At 50.4% G+C, this 16904-nt stretch overlaps 1 protein-coding gene across 1 annotated transcript in view; it reads right to left on the bottom strand.

Moving 5' to 3' along the window:
• Positions 1–3821: 3821 nt before the first annotated feature.
• Npffr1 (neuropeptide FF receptor 1) overlaps positions 3822–16904 on the bottom strand; it is a 42507-nt gene continuing 29424 nt past the window's right edge. Inside the window, exons 3-4 of the mRNA XM_006972708.3 lie at positions 16631–16730; positions 3822–12069 (exon numbers count right to left, since the gene is read on the bottom strand). Of these exons, the coding sequence (XP_006972770.1) occupies positions 11193–12069; positions 16631–16730 (977 nt within the window). The 3' untranslated portion in view covers positions 3822–11192. The remainder of the gene's footprint in view (positions 12070–16630; positions 16731–16904) is intronic.

Consider the following 16904-nt stretch of genomic DNA (forward strand, 5'->3'; position numbering starts at 1 on the left):
ACACCCATTCGCCGCCGCCCGCCCCCCCCCCCCCCCCGCCCTCCTAACAGGACTGTTGGTCTTCAGTCCTGCATCCACCTGCCCCCCCCCCCCGACATTCTTGTGCTTCTGGGAAGTCGGTGCCAACCCCAGGGGACAGTCCTGATTAGTCTAGTTTAATCACGATGTCCCTGTTCCTCTTGCTAATGTCTGGTTTGGTTGTGGTTATGTGACTCAAAATATAAAGGGAGTTGGGAGAGAGGCTTCTGGGAAAGCTTCTCTTGCTTCCGTGGGAGCCATGCTGGAAGAGGTCTTCTCTTTTTCACTCGGGCGTGGCTGTGGAATTTTACTAACCACGACCGTTCACCCTGGAGACGAGGACCCTGTGGGTAACGTCAGGAACATCGACAGTGAAGATGCAAAGTGAAGGACCCCTGATGATGCTCATGTGTCTTCTCCACAGCTTGCCTCCCCTTCCCCAGATGAACAGTTCAGAGGCTGGGTGTGCCGGAGGACTCCAGGAGGAGCCTTGGTTTGGCTAAATCGGTCCTGTTCTCCCATCCTTGACTGACCATGACCCAAAGGTGAAGAAGGGAGGGGCCTCTTCTAGAAAGGAATATATATCATGGCATTCCCTTGATGAGAGCTTGGCTTCAGAATGGGTACCCAGCTCCATCTGGGCCAATGAGGGCAGGCTGCTTCCCGCTCTTGGGGACAGTCATGACAAGAGGGACATGTTTACATTCATTCGCTCTGCCTGCCTCTCTCTCTCTGTGCCCACACATGAGCAAATACAGGCTTCTGACATTACTGTTGCTAAATATGACAAACAAATAATTAAGGAGCAGGGGTCATTCTGGGAAAAGAAAGATGACAAACAATTCCCTTCAGACATGAAGTTTATTCAAAGTCCTCCCGGCCATGACTGGGCTTTGAGGTGGGAGGAAGAAAGTATTAGACAGGAAATGCTACAGTATACAAAAAAATAACAAAATTGCCTTCAAGGAAAGGAGAGGGTTAACCTTTAAAACCTGGAGAAGAGCTTCATTAAGAGCAAGAATAAGAAAGAGATCGCGGGAAGAGCCAGAGAAGCTTCTTCAGAGCAAATCCTCAAGGCACCCGCCCTAACACAGGAAATAGCAGAGTTGTCTAAGTTGGGGTGGGGGAGGCTGGCAGGAAGTTTCTCATCACATGATTTAGTAAATGTGACACAGCATATGTGACAGGGAGCACAGAGGAGCCAGGTACGTGTTAGAACCATAGAGCAGAGAGTCAACTGCCAGGCCACCACACAGATGGCTTCGTAATTCTTTGTCCCGTGGAGAGAGCTGCGGGGAGACATGTCCTGATATTACCAGGCTATAGGACGTGGTCTTTCAAAAATGACCACTGTCTTCAAAGGGGTAGGCCTGTGTCCTAACAGCCAGGGTGACATGGGTACCGCAGATGGCAGAGGTGTGGATGCAGCCTGACTTCTTGGATCCATACATCAGCCAGTCAGATGCATTTGCATTGCATGCTCCCTTAGTCCAATGAGCCTTTGGCTCCTGTCGCGAGTGACTGAAAATACCGCCAATGCCGCCCTCCCCAGCTGGCCAGTTCAGGGCGTACTGAATCCATCTCCCCCACGCCTCTTGTACTTCCCTTCCTCATTCCCACTGCCTCAGCCATCTCCTTAGTTCTCATCCGGATCCTGCAGATGCCTCCTCCTCGAGTGACTGTGAACTCCATCACCCTCCAGTCCGCTGTCCCTGCTGCTGCTGCTGTGAACTTTCACCCCCTGCTCCACACTCTTCCTCTCCATGCGCTCACTCATCTAGCTCAGCCCTTTAGACTAATTTTAGACCCTTTCTGGGAATCCATTTCTGATACCCCTCAAGCTGTCCTCTAACCTCTTTGACCAATCATACGGGACCCCACTACGGGAAGGATTGTACCATACTGTGATTTTTTTTCCTTTTCTGCCTTTGCCACTGGAAAGTAAGGAAGTTTATGATCCCTTCCCCCAATACTCAACAGGTACTAAGTTTTGAATGGACCCTGCTAGAATTTTTATCTAAGCTGTCCTGTTGTCTTAGTTATTGTTCTATTGCTGTGAAGAGACACCATGGCCAAAGCAACTCTTACAAAGAAAAGCATTTAACTGGGAGCTTGCTTTTAGTTTTAGAGGTTTAGTCCATGATCATGGTGGGAAGCAGAAGGACATGGAGCTGGAGCAGAAGCTGAGAGTTTTACATCCTGATCCCCAGGCAGCAGGCAGAGAGAGAGAGAGAGAGAGAGAGAGAGACAGAGACAGAGACAGAGACAGAGACAGAGATAGCAGAGAGAGAGACACACACAGAGAGAGACAGAGACAGAAAGAGAGACAGAGACAGAGATAGCAGAGAGAGACAGAGATGAGAGAGAGAGAGAGAGAGAGAGAGAGAGAGAGAGAGAGAGACTGAACTTGGCATGAGCTTTTGAAACCTCAAAGCACACCCACAGTGACAAACTTCTTCCAACAAGGCCACACCTTCTAATCCTTCCCAAACAGTTCCACTAACTTGTGACTAGGTTTTCAAATATATGAGCCTTTGGGGGCCAGTTTCATTCAAACCACTACACCTGTCTTCTCATGAATAGGTAATTACTCAGGTGATTTGATGTAGTGTGAAGAACTCCTGCTAGCCAGGTGTGGTGGCACAGTCAGGAAATGTGTTCTCAGAATACATGGTGGTGTAGGGATTCAGACCTGGGTTCTACATGACCTTAGGATTCATGGTCCTTCGAATGAGCTAGGGGGCATGTTCTGAGTTTGAGCCTTGCTCTGGCTCTGCCGTCTCCCACAGTTTCCCATCCTCTCTGGGTACATTAGATCCCCTCTCAAGAACTCTAGTGTCTAGTTAAGGCTTCTCGATTTCAAGAAGGTCTTGACTTCCTAGTGTTCCTGCTATATCATTAGACACCATGAATACTGCAAAGATTATTTAAAACATTGCCTGGGGGCTGGGGAGATGGCTCAGTGGTTAAGAACACCTGCTGTTCTTCCAGAGGACCTGAGTTCAATTCCTAGTAACCCACATCAGGAGGTTCACAACTGCCACTAACTCCAGCTGTTGGGATGGGGATCCCACTCCCTCTTCCGGCCTCCCCCATCACCCACACATACGTGGTATACTCACAAGACACATAGGTATATACATAAATAATAAAAGGAAAAATATCAAAAGTATTTAAAAATAAAACTTTGCCTGAAGTCAGGAGTGGTGGTGCTCATTCATCATCCCATTGTTGGGGAGGTGAAGGCAGGAGGGTCAGGGGTTCAAGTCATCCTCAGCTGTACAGCAAGTTTGAGACAAGCCTGGACTAGATGGGACCCTGTCTAAAAACCAAGACAGGCTGGAGAGGCAGCTCTACAGTTAAGTACCCACTACTCTTGTTTGTTTGTTTGTTTGTTTGTTTGTTTGTTTGTTTTTCAAGACAGGGTTTCTCGGTATAGCCTTGGCTGTCCCAGAACTTGCTCTGTAGACCAGGCTGGCCTCGAACTCACAGAGATCCACCTGCCTCTGCCTCTGGAGTTCTGAAATTAAAGATTTGCGCCACCACTGTCCGGCTAAGAGTTCCTATTATTCTTGCAGAGGACTGGAGTTCTGTTCCCAGCACCCCCTCCAGCAGCTCCAGGAAATCCAATACCTTCTTCTGGCATCAGTGAGCAGCTGTACTCACATGTACACACTCTCCACAGACAACACATATGTTTACTTTTAAACTGCCTGCCTCGGCCTCCTAGGTGCTGGGATTAAATGTGTGTATCACCACACCCTGCCTCCCCACCTCCACCCCCCACCCCCACCCCTGCCTTTTCTAATCTTAAAAGGAAAAATTAAAACAAAATAAACCCACTGGACAGCAGTCTACAAAGCCTGCCGTTTTCTTTGGGTTTCTCCTCTTAGGTGCTATGTGGACTTCGCAGCAACGTCCACACCGCCACACCACTCACTTCGGTCCTGTCAAAACGGGCATCCTGCGGTGTCTTAAGGGACCATCGCCTACTCGCCATCTTCTTGAAGGGGTTGACTGTTTTGCCTGAAAACTTTTTTTTTTTTTCCCATGATGAAGACACAAAAGGAGAGAAACTACTGGTGGCACGGAACTGAAAGAAACAAGGCCCTCAAACCTTCTCACAACAAGGTTATTTTCTGCAGATTATGGCAGAGGCACCAGGGTCCTTTTCCAAAGACCTGGGAAGGCGAACATAAAAGAGGTGATTATGCCGATTGCGTGAGGGCTTCAAGGACCACCGGACGCACAAGGGGTCCTTCCCCAGGAGCCAGAACAGCAATGAAGGCTTCTCAGTGTTTTGGCTGCTCCGACCTCTGCACAGAAGGGAAGACAGGAGGGGACCTGAGGGGAGCGGGTAGCAAACACCCCTCAAACACAAGATGATTTAATACTTCCACTGGCCATGCCACAGATAAACTCCCTTCTCCAAATCGCTAAGCTTGGGTTTTTCCACCTATATTTATTTTGTTGCTTGTACATGACAACAGCAACATTTGTTGGTGGCCAGATTCGAAGACCAGGCCACGGCAGTTAGCAAGGGAACACAAACAGCGGTACAGGATGTGACAGCCAGGCCAGGAGACTTCGTTCCTTACGTGCCCACAGGGCAAGGGAACTGGGACTCCCCCGGGGGCTTGATGTGGTGTTGGATCAGGCTGTATTTGTACCTCAGGCTGCTGAAGTTCCTTCCATCTCAGATCTTTGGAAGCCTTTGAATGTGATGGAAATGTGGCCTGGGACCAAAGCAGCAGCCCGGAGCCTGTGGCTGGCTGGGTTTATTTTTAGGATGATGGGAAACCTCCATCAAGCCTCCTGGCTTAGTTCTGAACCTTAGTTTCTCAAATGTAGGAAAGATCGGTCACTGCAACCAGGGGGAGAAGAGACCAGGACTTGAGTCTCGGTTTGTGTTCCATTGTCAGAACAACAGACAAAGGACATTTGGTGCCATGCCTAGCATGCAGGCAGGCATGTGGGCGTGCATGGCGTGTGTGTGTGTGTGTGTGTGTGTGTGTGTGTGTGTGTGTGTGTGTTTAGGTGCATGTGTACAACAGTGTACTTGTGGAGGTCAGAGGACGACTTTGTGGAATCACTCAGCTCCTTCTGTGGCAGCTGCGGGAATTGAACTCAGGTCATCGAATGTGTGTAAGAAGCCCTTTTACCCAGCCGGCCTTCTCACTGGCCCATGCCTGCAATTTAACCGGCACCAAAGAAATGGGTTGAGTTGACCAGAAACGTCATTGCTAAGCGTCAGTGGCCTTTTGCTATATGTGAGGCCCATATTCTTCTACCCTTCTCCTGTCTCGTGGCCTTCCCATATGATGCTTGCTCTGGCTGGCTCTGTCTTTCCATGCTGGGCCACCTAGCTTCTTCTCTCAATTCAGATCTCTTTTCAAATGTTACCTCCTTGGAGAGGTCATTTCCAATGTCACCCCCGCTCCAAACTAGCCTTTTATTTTGCATAAACTCATTTATTTTAGACATGGTCTCACTATATATATAGCCTTGGCTGGCCTGGAATTCACTATGTAGACCAGGCTAGCCTCAAACTCACAGAGATCCACCTGCCTCTGCCTCCTGAGTGCTAGAATTTGAGGCCGAATAAAGCTATTTTTGATGATAGGCCTGGAATCCCAGCCTGTGCAATTTAGTGAGTTCAAGGCCAGCCTCGGCTACCTAGTGAAATGGGTGTCTCAGAAACCAAGATAATAATAATTGTGAAGATTAACCTTCTTTGTCAACCTGACTAGATCTGGAATCACCTGGCAGACACATCTCTAGGAGTGCCTGTGAGGATGTTTCCAGAGAGATTTAACTGAGGAGGAAGGACCCAGCCCACACGGAGGTGGCACCATCCACAGACTGGGGTCTCAGACTAAATAAAAAGGGAAAAGGAGAATGTGAGCCACACACCAGCACTCACCTTTGCTCTGTTTCCCGGCTGCAAATGCAGTGTGACCAGCAGCCTCATAGTCTGTCACCATAGCTGGACCATTCCTCTGCCACACCTCCCCACCATACTTGAACTACATCTGCAAACTGTGAGCCAGGACATCCTTTCCTTTCCTTCAGCACCTTGGTCAGTTTTTTTCCCCCCAGTTTTAAAAATAATTTATTTTGCTTTATGTATGTACACGTGTGTATGCACATATGGTTCCCATAGAGGTCTGAAGAGGGCATTGGGTCCTCTGGGACTGCAGTTACAAGAGTTACCACCTGGGGCTGGAGAGGTGGCTTAGAGGTTAAGAACACTGACTGCTCTTCCAGAGGTCCTGAGTTCAATTCCCAGCACCCACATGGTGGCTCACAACCATCTATAATGAGATCTGGCACCCTCTTCTGTGTACATAATAAATAAATAGATAGATAGGTAGATAGATAGATAGATAGATAGATAGATAGATAGATAGATAGATAGATAGATAGATAGATAGATAAAAAAGAGCTACCACCTAATGTGAGTGCTGAAACCTAAACTCACATCCTCCAGAGAGCAGCAAGCTCTCTTAATCCCTGAGCCCTCCTTCTCTCCAGGTCTTGTCCCTACCCATCTTAATTATACTTCTTATTGGTCAGGTATTTTGTGACAACAAGGAACTTCTACGGTAGTTGGCTAAAATAAAAGCTATAAGGATTGCCAGTAGGCACATAAAAAGATACCCAACATCACCAGTCATCAGGAGAACTTTAAAAAGAACAATAATCCTAAGTGTTGGCAAAAACACGGAACAATGGCAACTCATGGACACTGTTGGTGAGGACAGAAGATCATAGTGTACCATTGCTAGCAGACAGAAGTGTATACTCACTGCACATCCCAGCACCCTCTCTCCCTATTCACCAAGAGAACTGAAAACGTGTGCAGGGAAGGACTTGTGTAGGAATGACCGCAGCAGCGTCCCTCATGATAGTCAACAACCCAAACGACAGTCATCTGATGAGCAGGTAGACTGTGTCGCTACACACACCACAATGGAGTCCTACTCCACAACAGAAAGGACAATCTAAGAAATGTCATGATGTGAGCAAACCTCAACGTCATCCTGCCAAATGAAAGCAGACACACTCAAAACAAGGTCCACATACACCGTATACACCACATTCTGAAACCAGATGGCTGGTTTTCCGAGATCAGAGGAGAAGGGCATACATTGACATTAGGGAGCATTTTGGAAGAATGAAGCATCTTTGGTGAAACAAATATACAATTGCTGAGACCCATCAAATGTTCACAGCAGAAGGGTGAATTTTAGCATATGCTATCCCTCCATACGGGTGCTGCAAAAATTTAAATATGTACCTATCTATGCTCACAAACCAAATGTGAGTCTTCCATCCAGTTGAAGCACTTTGCCCCTTTTCTTTGCTTATCTATGTTTTGTGAAATTTCCACCACGCTTATGCAGGGGCGTGTTTGTAAAGAAACAAGCAGCCAACAATAATTGGGTTACTCAACAAGGAATCTGTTTTGCTTCAACATTGTTTGCTTGTGATGAAGCTGCTGGTCACCTCTTTCTCATCTATCTTTTCTCAGTGGCACTTCTGAGAGGTGAGCTAAGGAAAAGGATACAAAGAGGTCCAGAACCGAATAGCGATGCTTTATCCTTCCAGCCCCGGACTTGGCTTGCACCTGGACTCGGGATGAATGCACAGTAGGTTAATGATAGGGGGCTCCTGGCTTCCTTTGCCGGTTCCACCTTCCACTCCAACCCAAGTCAGCCCATGAATCCTCCAGGCCCCTAGAGAAAGTTGGCGGCCCAAGGCTGGCCAGTCTGTGGTTTGTGGGCCCCGGTGGACACCGCCTTCCCTCACATTGGTCAGGTGTGCTCGCGTGGTCTTGGGGAAGTCAAGAGCCCTTTCATCCATTGAGACCCGCTTGGAGACTCTTGTGGCACATGGTACTGAAGGACACGGCGTCCCTCCAAAGAGCCCCTCTGGGTCGGGTTCTCCATGTCCACAGGCCTCTGGCTCTCTTCCCCATCACAGGCTCTGTTCATCTCCAAACTTTCCACCCATGAAAGGGCCAGTCACCTCAGGAGACCTAACAGGTCTCAGATGGAACATGGCTGCTCCAGAGAGGTCATCCTTGAGTGTACTTGAATGCTGTAGTCACACAAGATTCACTCGGACCCAAGTGTCTGTCGGGACACAGAGATCTCATGAGACCAACAATGCTACAACCTATAAAAACAAGGTCATACAAACGTCCTGTGAACAGAACATACAATTTTCCCTACTCTAGCCAAGAAGGAACACAGAGGAAGGAAGCTCAACGCAGCAGCTGCGTTGGGCACAGGGGGAGAGAGATCTCAGCTGTCCTCTGCTCTGTCATTGGGAAATGACAAGTTGAGAGAAGTGTTGGGGTCTCTGTCCTTGGGGCTCATACTATTTTCAGGACCTCGTTTCATTATCTAACACCCTCCCCATGCATACATGTGACTTGTAATAGCTGGACCAAGAATATATCGGTGGAGACGCAAGATGGCAGACACACAACAAATGGAATAGTAAGTAGTTGGCCGCACAAGGAAGGAAATTCTGACCCATGTGACAACATGGATGAACCTTGATGGGTGTTACATGACGTAAAAGTCCCAAAAGGAAAAACACTGAGTGGTTTCACTTGTAGGGAACCACAGAACTGTCAAGTTCAGAGAGGAAGAATGGCGGCTGCTAGGAGCTGGGCAAAGCAGGATGGGGAGTTGGTGTCAATGGGGACACAGTTTCCATTTAGGATAATACAGTGCTTCAAAGAGCGGACCGTTACACTGTACCACTCCACGCCACTGAAGTGCACACTGGGGAAAGCTTTGTATCGGGTGTATTAACACATGCACAAACGAACAAGCTCCGTGCATGCACACCCTGCGGGCTTTTCTGTAACATCAAGTTGTGCCTGTTAGCACATGGACCAAGTCCTGTGGGGCAGGCAGGTGTTGCCTCTGCTCTTCCCCAAGCAATGACAAGAACAATGGAACACCATGCTGTTGGTGCAGCCATGGACCCTCAAAGCAGGGGGTCTGGGGGAAAATAAAGCAGATGCCTTGGTGGACACGGTCGCTGAGAAGAAGCTGTGGTTTTTTGTCTCTGGGAGGCCATGCTGAAGGAGACACATCCCAGGGCAGAGAGCCGACTGCAACTCACACAGCTCCCAGGGGCCCCAGGGATAGAGTTGACATGGCCCTTGGTCTGGCCTATTTTTAGAGCTTAGAGTCACAAGTCTTCCCAGTAAACAGCCAGCAATTCTCAGGCCACTGTGTCGTTCATGTGACACTAATACAACACCAGCCAGAGTGTAGAGCGGCCTGGTGGTGGTGGTGGTGGCGGCAGCTCACGCCTTTAATCTCAGCCCTCAGGAAGCAGAGGCAGGTGGATCTCTGCGTTCAAGGCCAGCCTGGTCTACAAAGCAAGTTCCAGAACAGCCAGAGCTGTTATACAGAGATACCCTGTCTTGAAAACAACAACAAAAGAATGCAGAGTGTCAGCTCAGGCCACCATACCTTATCTGCCTTCACCCACCATTCCCAGACTCCTGGACCAGGCAGTGGCATAAGGGAGCTTGGCAGCCTCCTAAGCATACAGTTATAAATTTTTATTCAGAACAGCTCTGGCCAGAAGTCACAGGGCAGACACAATGGAGACGTTTCCCTGCTCCAATCTGGGTTCATTCCACGGGTGTTCCCTTTTATCATCAGGCAGGGAGCTTCTAGCTCTCCGTCCGGAGATCCTGCCGTGCCCACCTTCTCTGAAGGGCAGGATATAATTCAAGCTGCCCAAAGACAAGCCTGCCTGTCCAAATGCTGCTGTCTGAGGCCCGGTGACCCTGACCCTACTGGGCCTCAGTCGCTCTGTGAAATGGCAAGAACATTGAATGACTCAGAGGCCAGTGTCCAGAGACATGCTTGAACATGCACAACGGTGAGGCAGTTTCTTCCGCCACTGTGGCCATTGCTTATGATGGACCTGGGAACAGTGAATGGCCAGTCAGTGTGTGTTAAGGAGACAGTAAGAGCTCAGAGCCCTGGATCCTGGAAATGTTTCCTTTTTTATCCCTTAAATTTCTAGCAACTGTGGTAATGGAGGTGAGGGGAAAGTGTCCGGTTAAGTGCAGATCATTGACGTTGTAGGGGAAATCAGCAGAGGCAACCCATTTCCTTAGCTCCTGGGGAAAGGCATCACCCTGTCAAGGTGATCACAAGTACACTGGATGAGAGCTGGGGTGCATGCGGGCTCTCCTGGTCTCCTTTGCTTTTAGGGTTCATGAGTCACATATTATGGAAGGGTTTGTGTTTGTCCTTCAGGGGCTCCCTCCAACCCCGATCGACCAACTTCTCCTTCCCATTAGGCAAGGAAGAGAGGCCAGGAGAAGAGCGTCAGGCTCACAGGCCCAGTATGACAGTCCCAGAGGGGAGAGTGGGCACTGAGCTGTCTTCCTCTTCCCCTCGCCTGCCGCCCAGTGGGCTATTGGTCCTGTTGGAAGCTCTCCCTGGCCCTGGGTGGTGGGGTGGAGGAGGAGAGCGTCCCTTAGGCTCAACCCAGAGCCCCTGCAATTTAAACAAGCTCCCTAGGGTTCTTTCTTGCCGCTGCTCAGTTGTGACATCCTGAAGTGGGAATGGACTTGGACACTTAGAATAAAACACACACTGGAGTCGGCAGGAGGAGAGCACGGACTTTTCCGGAAAGGGCCACGGAGAGCTGTTTCAGCAACACAACACAGGGGACTCCATCGCAGGTCTCTACGTAAGCACAGAGGTCACCTCTTCCCAGCTCCCTAGATAAGGCCACACATTTTCCTCAGCTCCTGCCTCAGAAGGCCTTGGGGAGGAGACCACCGGAAATGCGGATACCACAGAGACGGACACACTGGAGTCTGGGTCAAGTGGGATTTCCAAACCTTGCCACCTCTCCCTGAGCCTCAGTGCCTCTGAGGAGAAGGGTTCTGAGGTTTTGACGAGACAGACTCATCCAGATATGGCTCCAGAGCAGAGGGGCTTTGGAAGGTTGGAAGCTTCTTCCTCTTCTCATTTGCCATCGGCGTGGCTACCCACTGTCTCGTTTTTTTATCAATGACATCTTGACACCCTCTGCTAACACTGCTGTTGTGTCCAGGCATCACGGGTCAGGGTCACGGCCAAAGAAGGCCCGACCACTGGACCTGCTCTCTCTGGACCACCTCAGATGTTCCAGGCTGGGATGGTGAGGGGCACATGGTTGCAGCCAGGTCTTCCCTGGGGCCCATCCTGGTTGGCCACACGCCCATTCCGCAACGGCAGGCGGCCAGGCCCTGGGACCCCGCTGCTGGGGCCAGACTCGGATGGCAGGCCGGAGTCGCTGGGCTGCACGTCCACCACCACCCGCCTGCGCAGGAGGCGGCCGGGCCGCTCGGAGTAGGCTTGCCTGTGGGCTCCCCAGGGTGGCCGGCAGAGCTGTGCCCGGAAGGCAGCCTGGAAGCCGCGGCGGAAGTTCTCGTTGAAGTAGCCGTAGATGATGGGGTTGGCGCTGCTGTGGAAGAAGGCCAGCCAGTGTGCCAGGGGGAAGGCGTAGACGGACAGCAGGTGCAGCTGCGGCTCGCTCAGCTGCCCGTAGTCGATGAGCAGCAGCAGCACCCAGAGCGGCAGCCAGGACAAGGTGAAGAAGAGCGCCACCATGACCAGCATGTGCACCACGCGGGCCCTGCGGCGCGACGCGCGGCCACCCTCGGCCACCGCCTCCTCCGCATCGCGCGCGGGACCCGGGGCCTGGCACAGCTTGCGCGCGATGCGCGCGTACATCACCACGATGAGCGCCAGGGGCGCCAGGTAGATGTGCGCAAAGAGCACAGCGGTGTAGACCTTCCGCATGCCCTTCTCCGGCCAGGCCTCCCAGCACGAGTAGAGCGGGTAGGAGCGGTTGCGAGCGTCCAACATGAAGTGATGTTCCTCGCGCGTGACGGTCAGCGTGACCGCCGAGGGGCACATGATGAGCAGCGCCAGCGCCCAGATCACCGCGATGGTGAGCAGCGCCTTCCGGAGAGTCAGCTTCTCGCGAAAAGGGTGCACGATGCAGCGGAACCTGCAGCCCGGGGGTGGGGGTGGGGGAGGAGGAGAGGCAGAGGGGTTTGGAAGGGTCTCCGGAGGCCCAGTGGGCCAGAGCTGACCTGCTTGGGGGCTGCTGGAAGAGGACACCTGACTTTCATCACCATACTTGAGGCAGCATCCGGTGCAGCTGGCAGATACCTGACATTCATCACCACACTTAAGGAAGCATCCGGTGACAGCTCAGGCGCTAATCGGGTTAATTTACAAGTAAATTGGTTTGTCATTTGCGGGGGTGGCAACTCACTGAGTTAAATTGTTCTGGAGCCCAGGCTGGATTATTAGGTGAGGAGGAAGAGAACAGCTTCCCCCTAGAGGCTTGGCTCTTTATTTCTGGAGGGGTTAAGCTGGTAGCAGGCCTCGCAGCCAGTCTGTGGTGAACATTCTGTGCTTGGGAAGCCTGGCTAGGTAAATACACAAATGCTTTTTAAAAACGTTTATTTAGAGCTCAGTTCTCCCTCTCCCTCTTTCCTCCTTTCCCTTTCCCTCTCCACACAAAAGACAACTTGCAGCAGGTCAGTTCTCTCGGTCCACCATGTGGTCTTAGGGACTGAACTCGGGTGGACAGGCTTGGTGGAACCACCTCTACCCACTGAGTCACTGTACCAGCGCAATGTTACAAATGTAACAAATGTGATTTCTAGCTGTTTATGTGTTCCCCCTGAAAACCCAAGGAGCTGAGCCGGGGCAGGCCAACCCTGGGTCATCTCAACCATTATGCTGAAGTAAGGAAAACGTATTTGCTAAATCCTGACGGGATCTGGGGCTACAACTGAGGCCAGCCTGTGAGTACGTACAGTACTTACAGGACTTTTACTAACTTGCGTTGTTCTGCTCCCGAAACCTCAAGGTTTTCTGCCTCCTGATCAAACAGAAATACCATGGTGACCCAACTGTTCTCATTTAAAGTTCATGTTCTGTCCTGCCTGCCAACAGCCACCACAGCTACATCAATGGGATGTGCCAAACTTGTGGGTTTTACCTTTATAAACCTCCCGGCTCACCCAGTTCAAGGCCACCTCTTTAGACTTGTAGTCACAGGGGTGAGAGCCCCCAGCGAGGTCCGTGTGGCTCAATATAAACTTCAGATTCATAAAGCGCTCATCCTGGTCTCCTCTTGGGTGTCCACAGTCCAGCTACAAACAGTCACAAGTGTGTAGCGTGACTTTCCTTGTTAGATCCGCTCGGCGATAACTCTCGTTAAACCCTTGTGTGTTTATTTATCATTTTTGAGACAGGGTTTCCAGCCTGGACTGGCCTCAAACGCCCCATGTGACAGAGGGTGACCTTGAACTGCTAATTCTTCCAACCTGCTTACACCCTTAATTTACCTGAGGAAAGGTTCTCCGAGGCGTCAAGCAACTAGGACAAGGTCACACAGCCATCGCATAAATGGAACCCCAATTTGTCCATTCCCCTGCGCCACTTAGACCAGTGGCTGTAAAACCTTCACTTTGGGACTCTCCTGAAATATATGTAAAAAGAAACCCCTCTCCACTGTGATTATTCTGGGAAGGAGGTATGGGGTTTTAGCATCTTCTTTTCTGAGTAGCCTGGGTTGGGAGCTGCTGGCAGAGGTGAAGGAGGTGGTGGGTTCAAAGGCTGTGGCTCAACTGTGTACACTTGAAAGTGGGTGTCCAACAAGTGTCCTAGAATGGGATTAGGTATGCACTTGAAAGTGGGTGTCCAACAAGTGTCCTAGAATGGGATTAGGTATGCACTTGAAAGTGGGTGTCCAACAAGTGTCCTAGAATGGGTTTATGTCAATACAGGAGTGGATGACTAGAAGAATCAGTTGCCTAAAGACCTTTCTGGACCTCGGTTTCCTTATCTTAAAAAATGGGGCTCATAGCCTGGCAGTGGTGGTGCATGCCTTTAATCCCAGCGCTCGGGAATTAGAGGCAGGCAGATCTCTGAGTCTGAGGTCAACCTGGTCTACAGAGTGAGTTCCAGGACAGCCAGGGCTACACAGAAAAACTCTGTCTCTAAAAAAACCACACACACACACACACACACACACACACACACACACACACACACCAAACAAACAAACAAACAAACAAACAAAAACAAAAATTAACCATGGGGCCCATAATCAACCCTCCTCTGCAGGGTGATGAGGATGGGCTGAGACAACCCCACTCTGGAGTCATCCTGAATGCCTAAGACTAAGGAAAAACCAAACCCAAAAAACGACTTGGACAACAGAGGAAAGAGGATCAGGAGTTCAAGATCATTCTTGACTAGAGTTCAAGATGGGCTGCTTGACAGACACTTTGTCTCAAAACAAACAAGCAAAAAATCAAAAAAAAACCAGCAAGAAAAAAGGAGGATCGTCTCCTTCCCAGAATGCCTCCCCTCATCCATCTGTGCCAGAAAACAGAGACACCCCTGCTGAAGACTGCGGGGGAGGGGGGCGGGGGGGGGAGGGGGGGTGGGCTCAATTGTTTGAGTGGAAGGGAGGAGGTTGGCTCTCTTACAAGTCCACATGGCTCTTTAGGGACCGAACCTCTTAGAACACAGGTAATGATGGGATGGTGACTGCTGTCCAGAGGCCCTTTCTTCTTCATTCACCTGTGTCCGACCTACTCCACCCTCTCAGCCTGAAAGCACTTATCTCCTCCTTTCCCACAGCCTAGTCAAGCCTCACTGCCTCACCCTGAATGACCTTGGCCTTCTGGCTTCAGAGCATCAGACACTAGAGAACTCTCCAGAGCACAGTTGACTCCTGAAGCCTCTAAGTACTGTTATGAACTCAATGGCAATCACTAGGTGGAGGAAACTCCTAGGATCATTTGGGAAGGCTTCCTGGAGGAGGTGGAGCTTGATAAATTGTAAGTGTGACTGTGAGGGGTTTTATGTTTTCAAGTCATTCACTAATGACTAAAAAACAAAACAAACAAATAAACAACAACACAAGAACAAAGGTTGAGGGTTCAAGAGATGGATCAGCCATTAAAAACTAAGACTCACAACTAAAAAGACAAGAAAAAAAATGTTAGGGGAGGAGAGAGCTTCTCACATAACCCAATTATTTAGTGGCTTTGTAGAAAGGGGGACCCAGCTTCATCATGCCCTGACAGGGGTAGGGGTTTGAGGCTGGACATGTAGGGTCCTTACCTGGCATGCACAAAGCCCTGAGCTTAACCCCAGCAGCAAGGAAAATGGGGCATGATGGCATATAAGCCTAGGAGTAGGCAGGTAGAGTGACGGGGATCAGGAGTTTAGGGTCATCCTCAACCACATGTGAGTTCAAGGCCAACCTAACAAAATCAAAAAAAAAAAAATGGAGTTTGATGCGGGGCAGAGGTGGGAAGGAGAGGGGAACATGAGATTCTAGAAGGAACAGAGCTGAAAAGGACTGGTGTTGGAGAGAGAGACCAGGAGGAAGATGTGGGTTGTTGTGGAATATTTGTACACTGTGTGAGGTGTATTGCTGTGATTGGTGTAATGAAAAGCTGGACAGCCAATAGCTAGACAGGAGGCATAGGTGAGATTTCCAGGGAGAGAAAGGAAGAGGAGGAGGGATCTAGGCGCACAGGAGACGCCAGAAGACCTAGGGAGGAAACAGGAGGTGAAAAATAGAAGAGAGGTAATGCCACATGATGGAATGCAAATTAATATACATGGGTTAGTTTAAGTTATAGGAGCTGGTTAGGAACAAGCTTAAGCTATAGGCCAAGCTCTCATAATTATAAGTCTTCACATCATTATTTGGGAGCTGGCTGTCGGAACAGAAAATGACTCATTACAGTGCGTATGTGGAAGAAATCTTGATAGCAGCTGGTGTTTGGACTGTGGGCTAAGAACTGCCCATGAACTTTTCAAACAAAGTTGTCTGAAGCCTCCAACCTCTTCTTAGGGCACTTGCCATTTTACCGATAAAATTCTTCCCGAAGTAGCTGAATGAGTGACCCAACATCACATCGTGGGGCAGTGATGAGGATGAACGCCATCACCAGCTGTTCTGCCTACCTCCTAGTCCCCGGGGAGGGGGGGAGGTCGGGGGGTCGGGGCGGGGAGGCAGATACTTAGTGAGGAGCCGGGGTAGGGTCACAACTGTGTGTCATGGGAAGGAAAGCTAAGCACTGGTCCAGAGCTTCACCCAGCCCTGGCCGCAGGTACAGAACCATGCTTAATCCAGACTGCGGGAGTCTGAGGCTGAGTGACCAGAAGTGATGGACATACAGATCGAGTAAGGCCAGGGTTTCCAGGAACCAGCAAGTAGGAAACAAGATACAGGAAAAAAAGGAAACTCTTCTATTCCAGCTCCACTAAGCCTGTCCACAGACAGCTTCTTCAAGCTCTGGTTCCCAGGGCTCAGCCAAAGGCGAGGTAGGATTCCTGATGCCCAGGATGCAGACTGCCTCCAGTTCCAGAAATGACTATGGGGGCCATGTCAGGAGTGGCCTCTGCCTTCCGGAAAGGGATGGAGTGGTGCCCCCAGCAGGCCTTCTCTGTGGCCTGCCAGCTAGTCCAGTGCCAAAGGCCTGTGTTCTCTCAGTACCGGCCCCACGTTACCCAGGGAAATTTCTCACCTTTCCACGGCGATGGCCACCAGCGTGAAAACAGAGGCAGACACAGACATGCCCTGCACCAAGCCGCTCATCTTACACGTGGCGTTGTCAAAAGGCCAACCTGTAATGACAGAGGCCCCCACGGGGTGAAAGATGCTGATCCAACAAAATGCAGATCACCAGCTAGGTAAGCCAAGCTCCACCCCACCCCCCAACACGGCTCATTTCTCCTTGGGCTATGAGGGGGTCATTGGTTCTCTACCACCGTGATTGAGGAGCCAATCATTCCATACCA

Source organism: Peromyscus maniculatus, chromosome 21, assembly GCF_049852395.1.
Source record: "Peromyscus maniculatus bairdii isolate BWxNUB_F1_BW_parent chromosome 21, HU_Pman_BW_mat_3.1, whole genome shotgun sequence".
Taxonomy (NCBI): domain Eukaryota; kingdom Metazoa; phylum Chordata; class Mammalia; order Rodentia; family Cricetidae; genus Peromyscus; species Peromyscus maniculatus.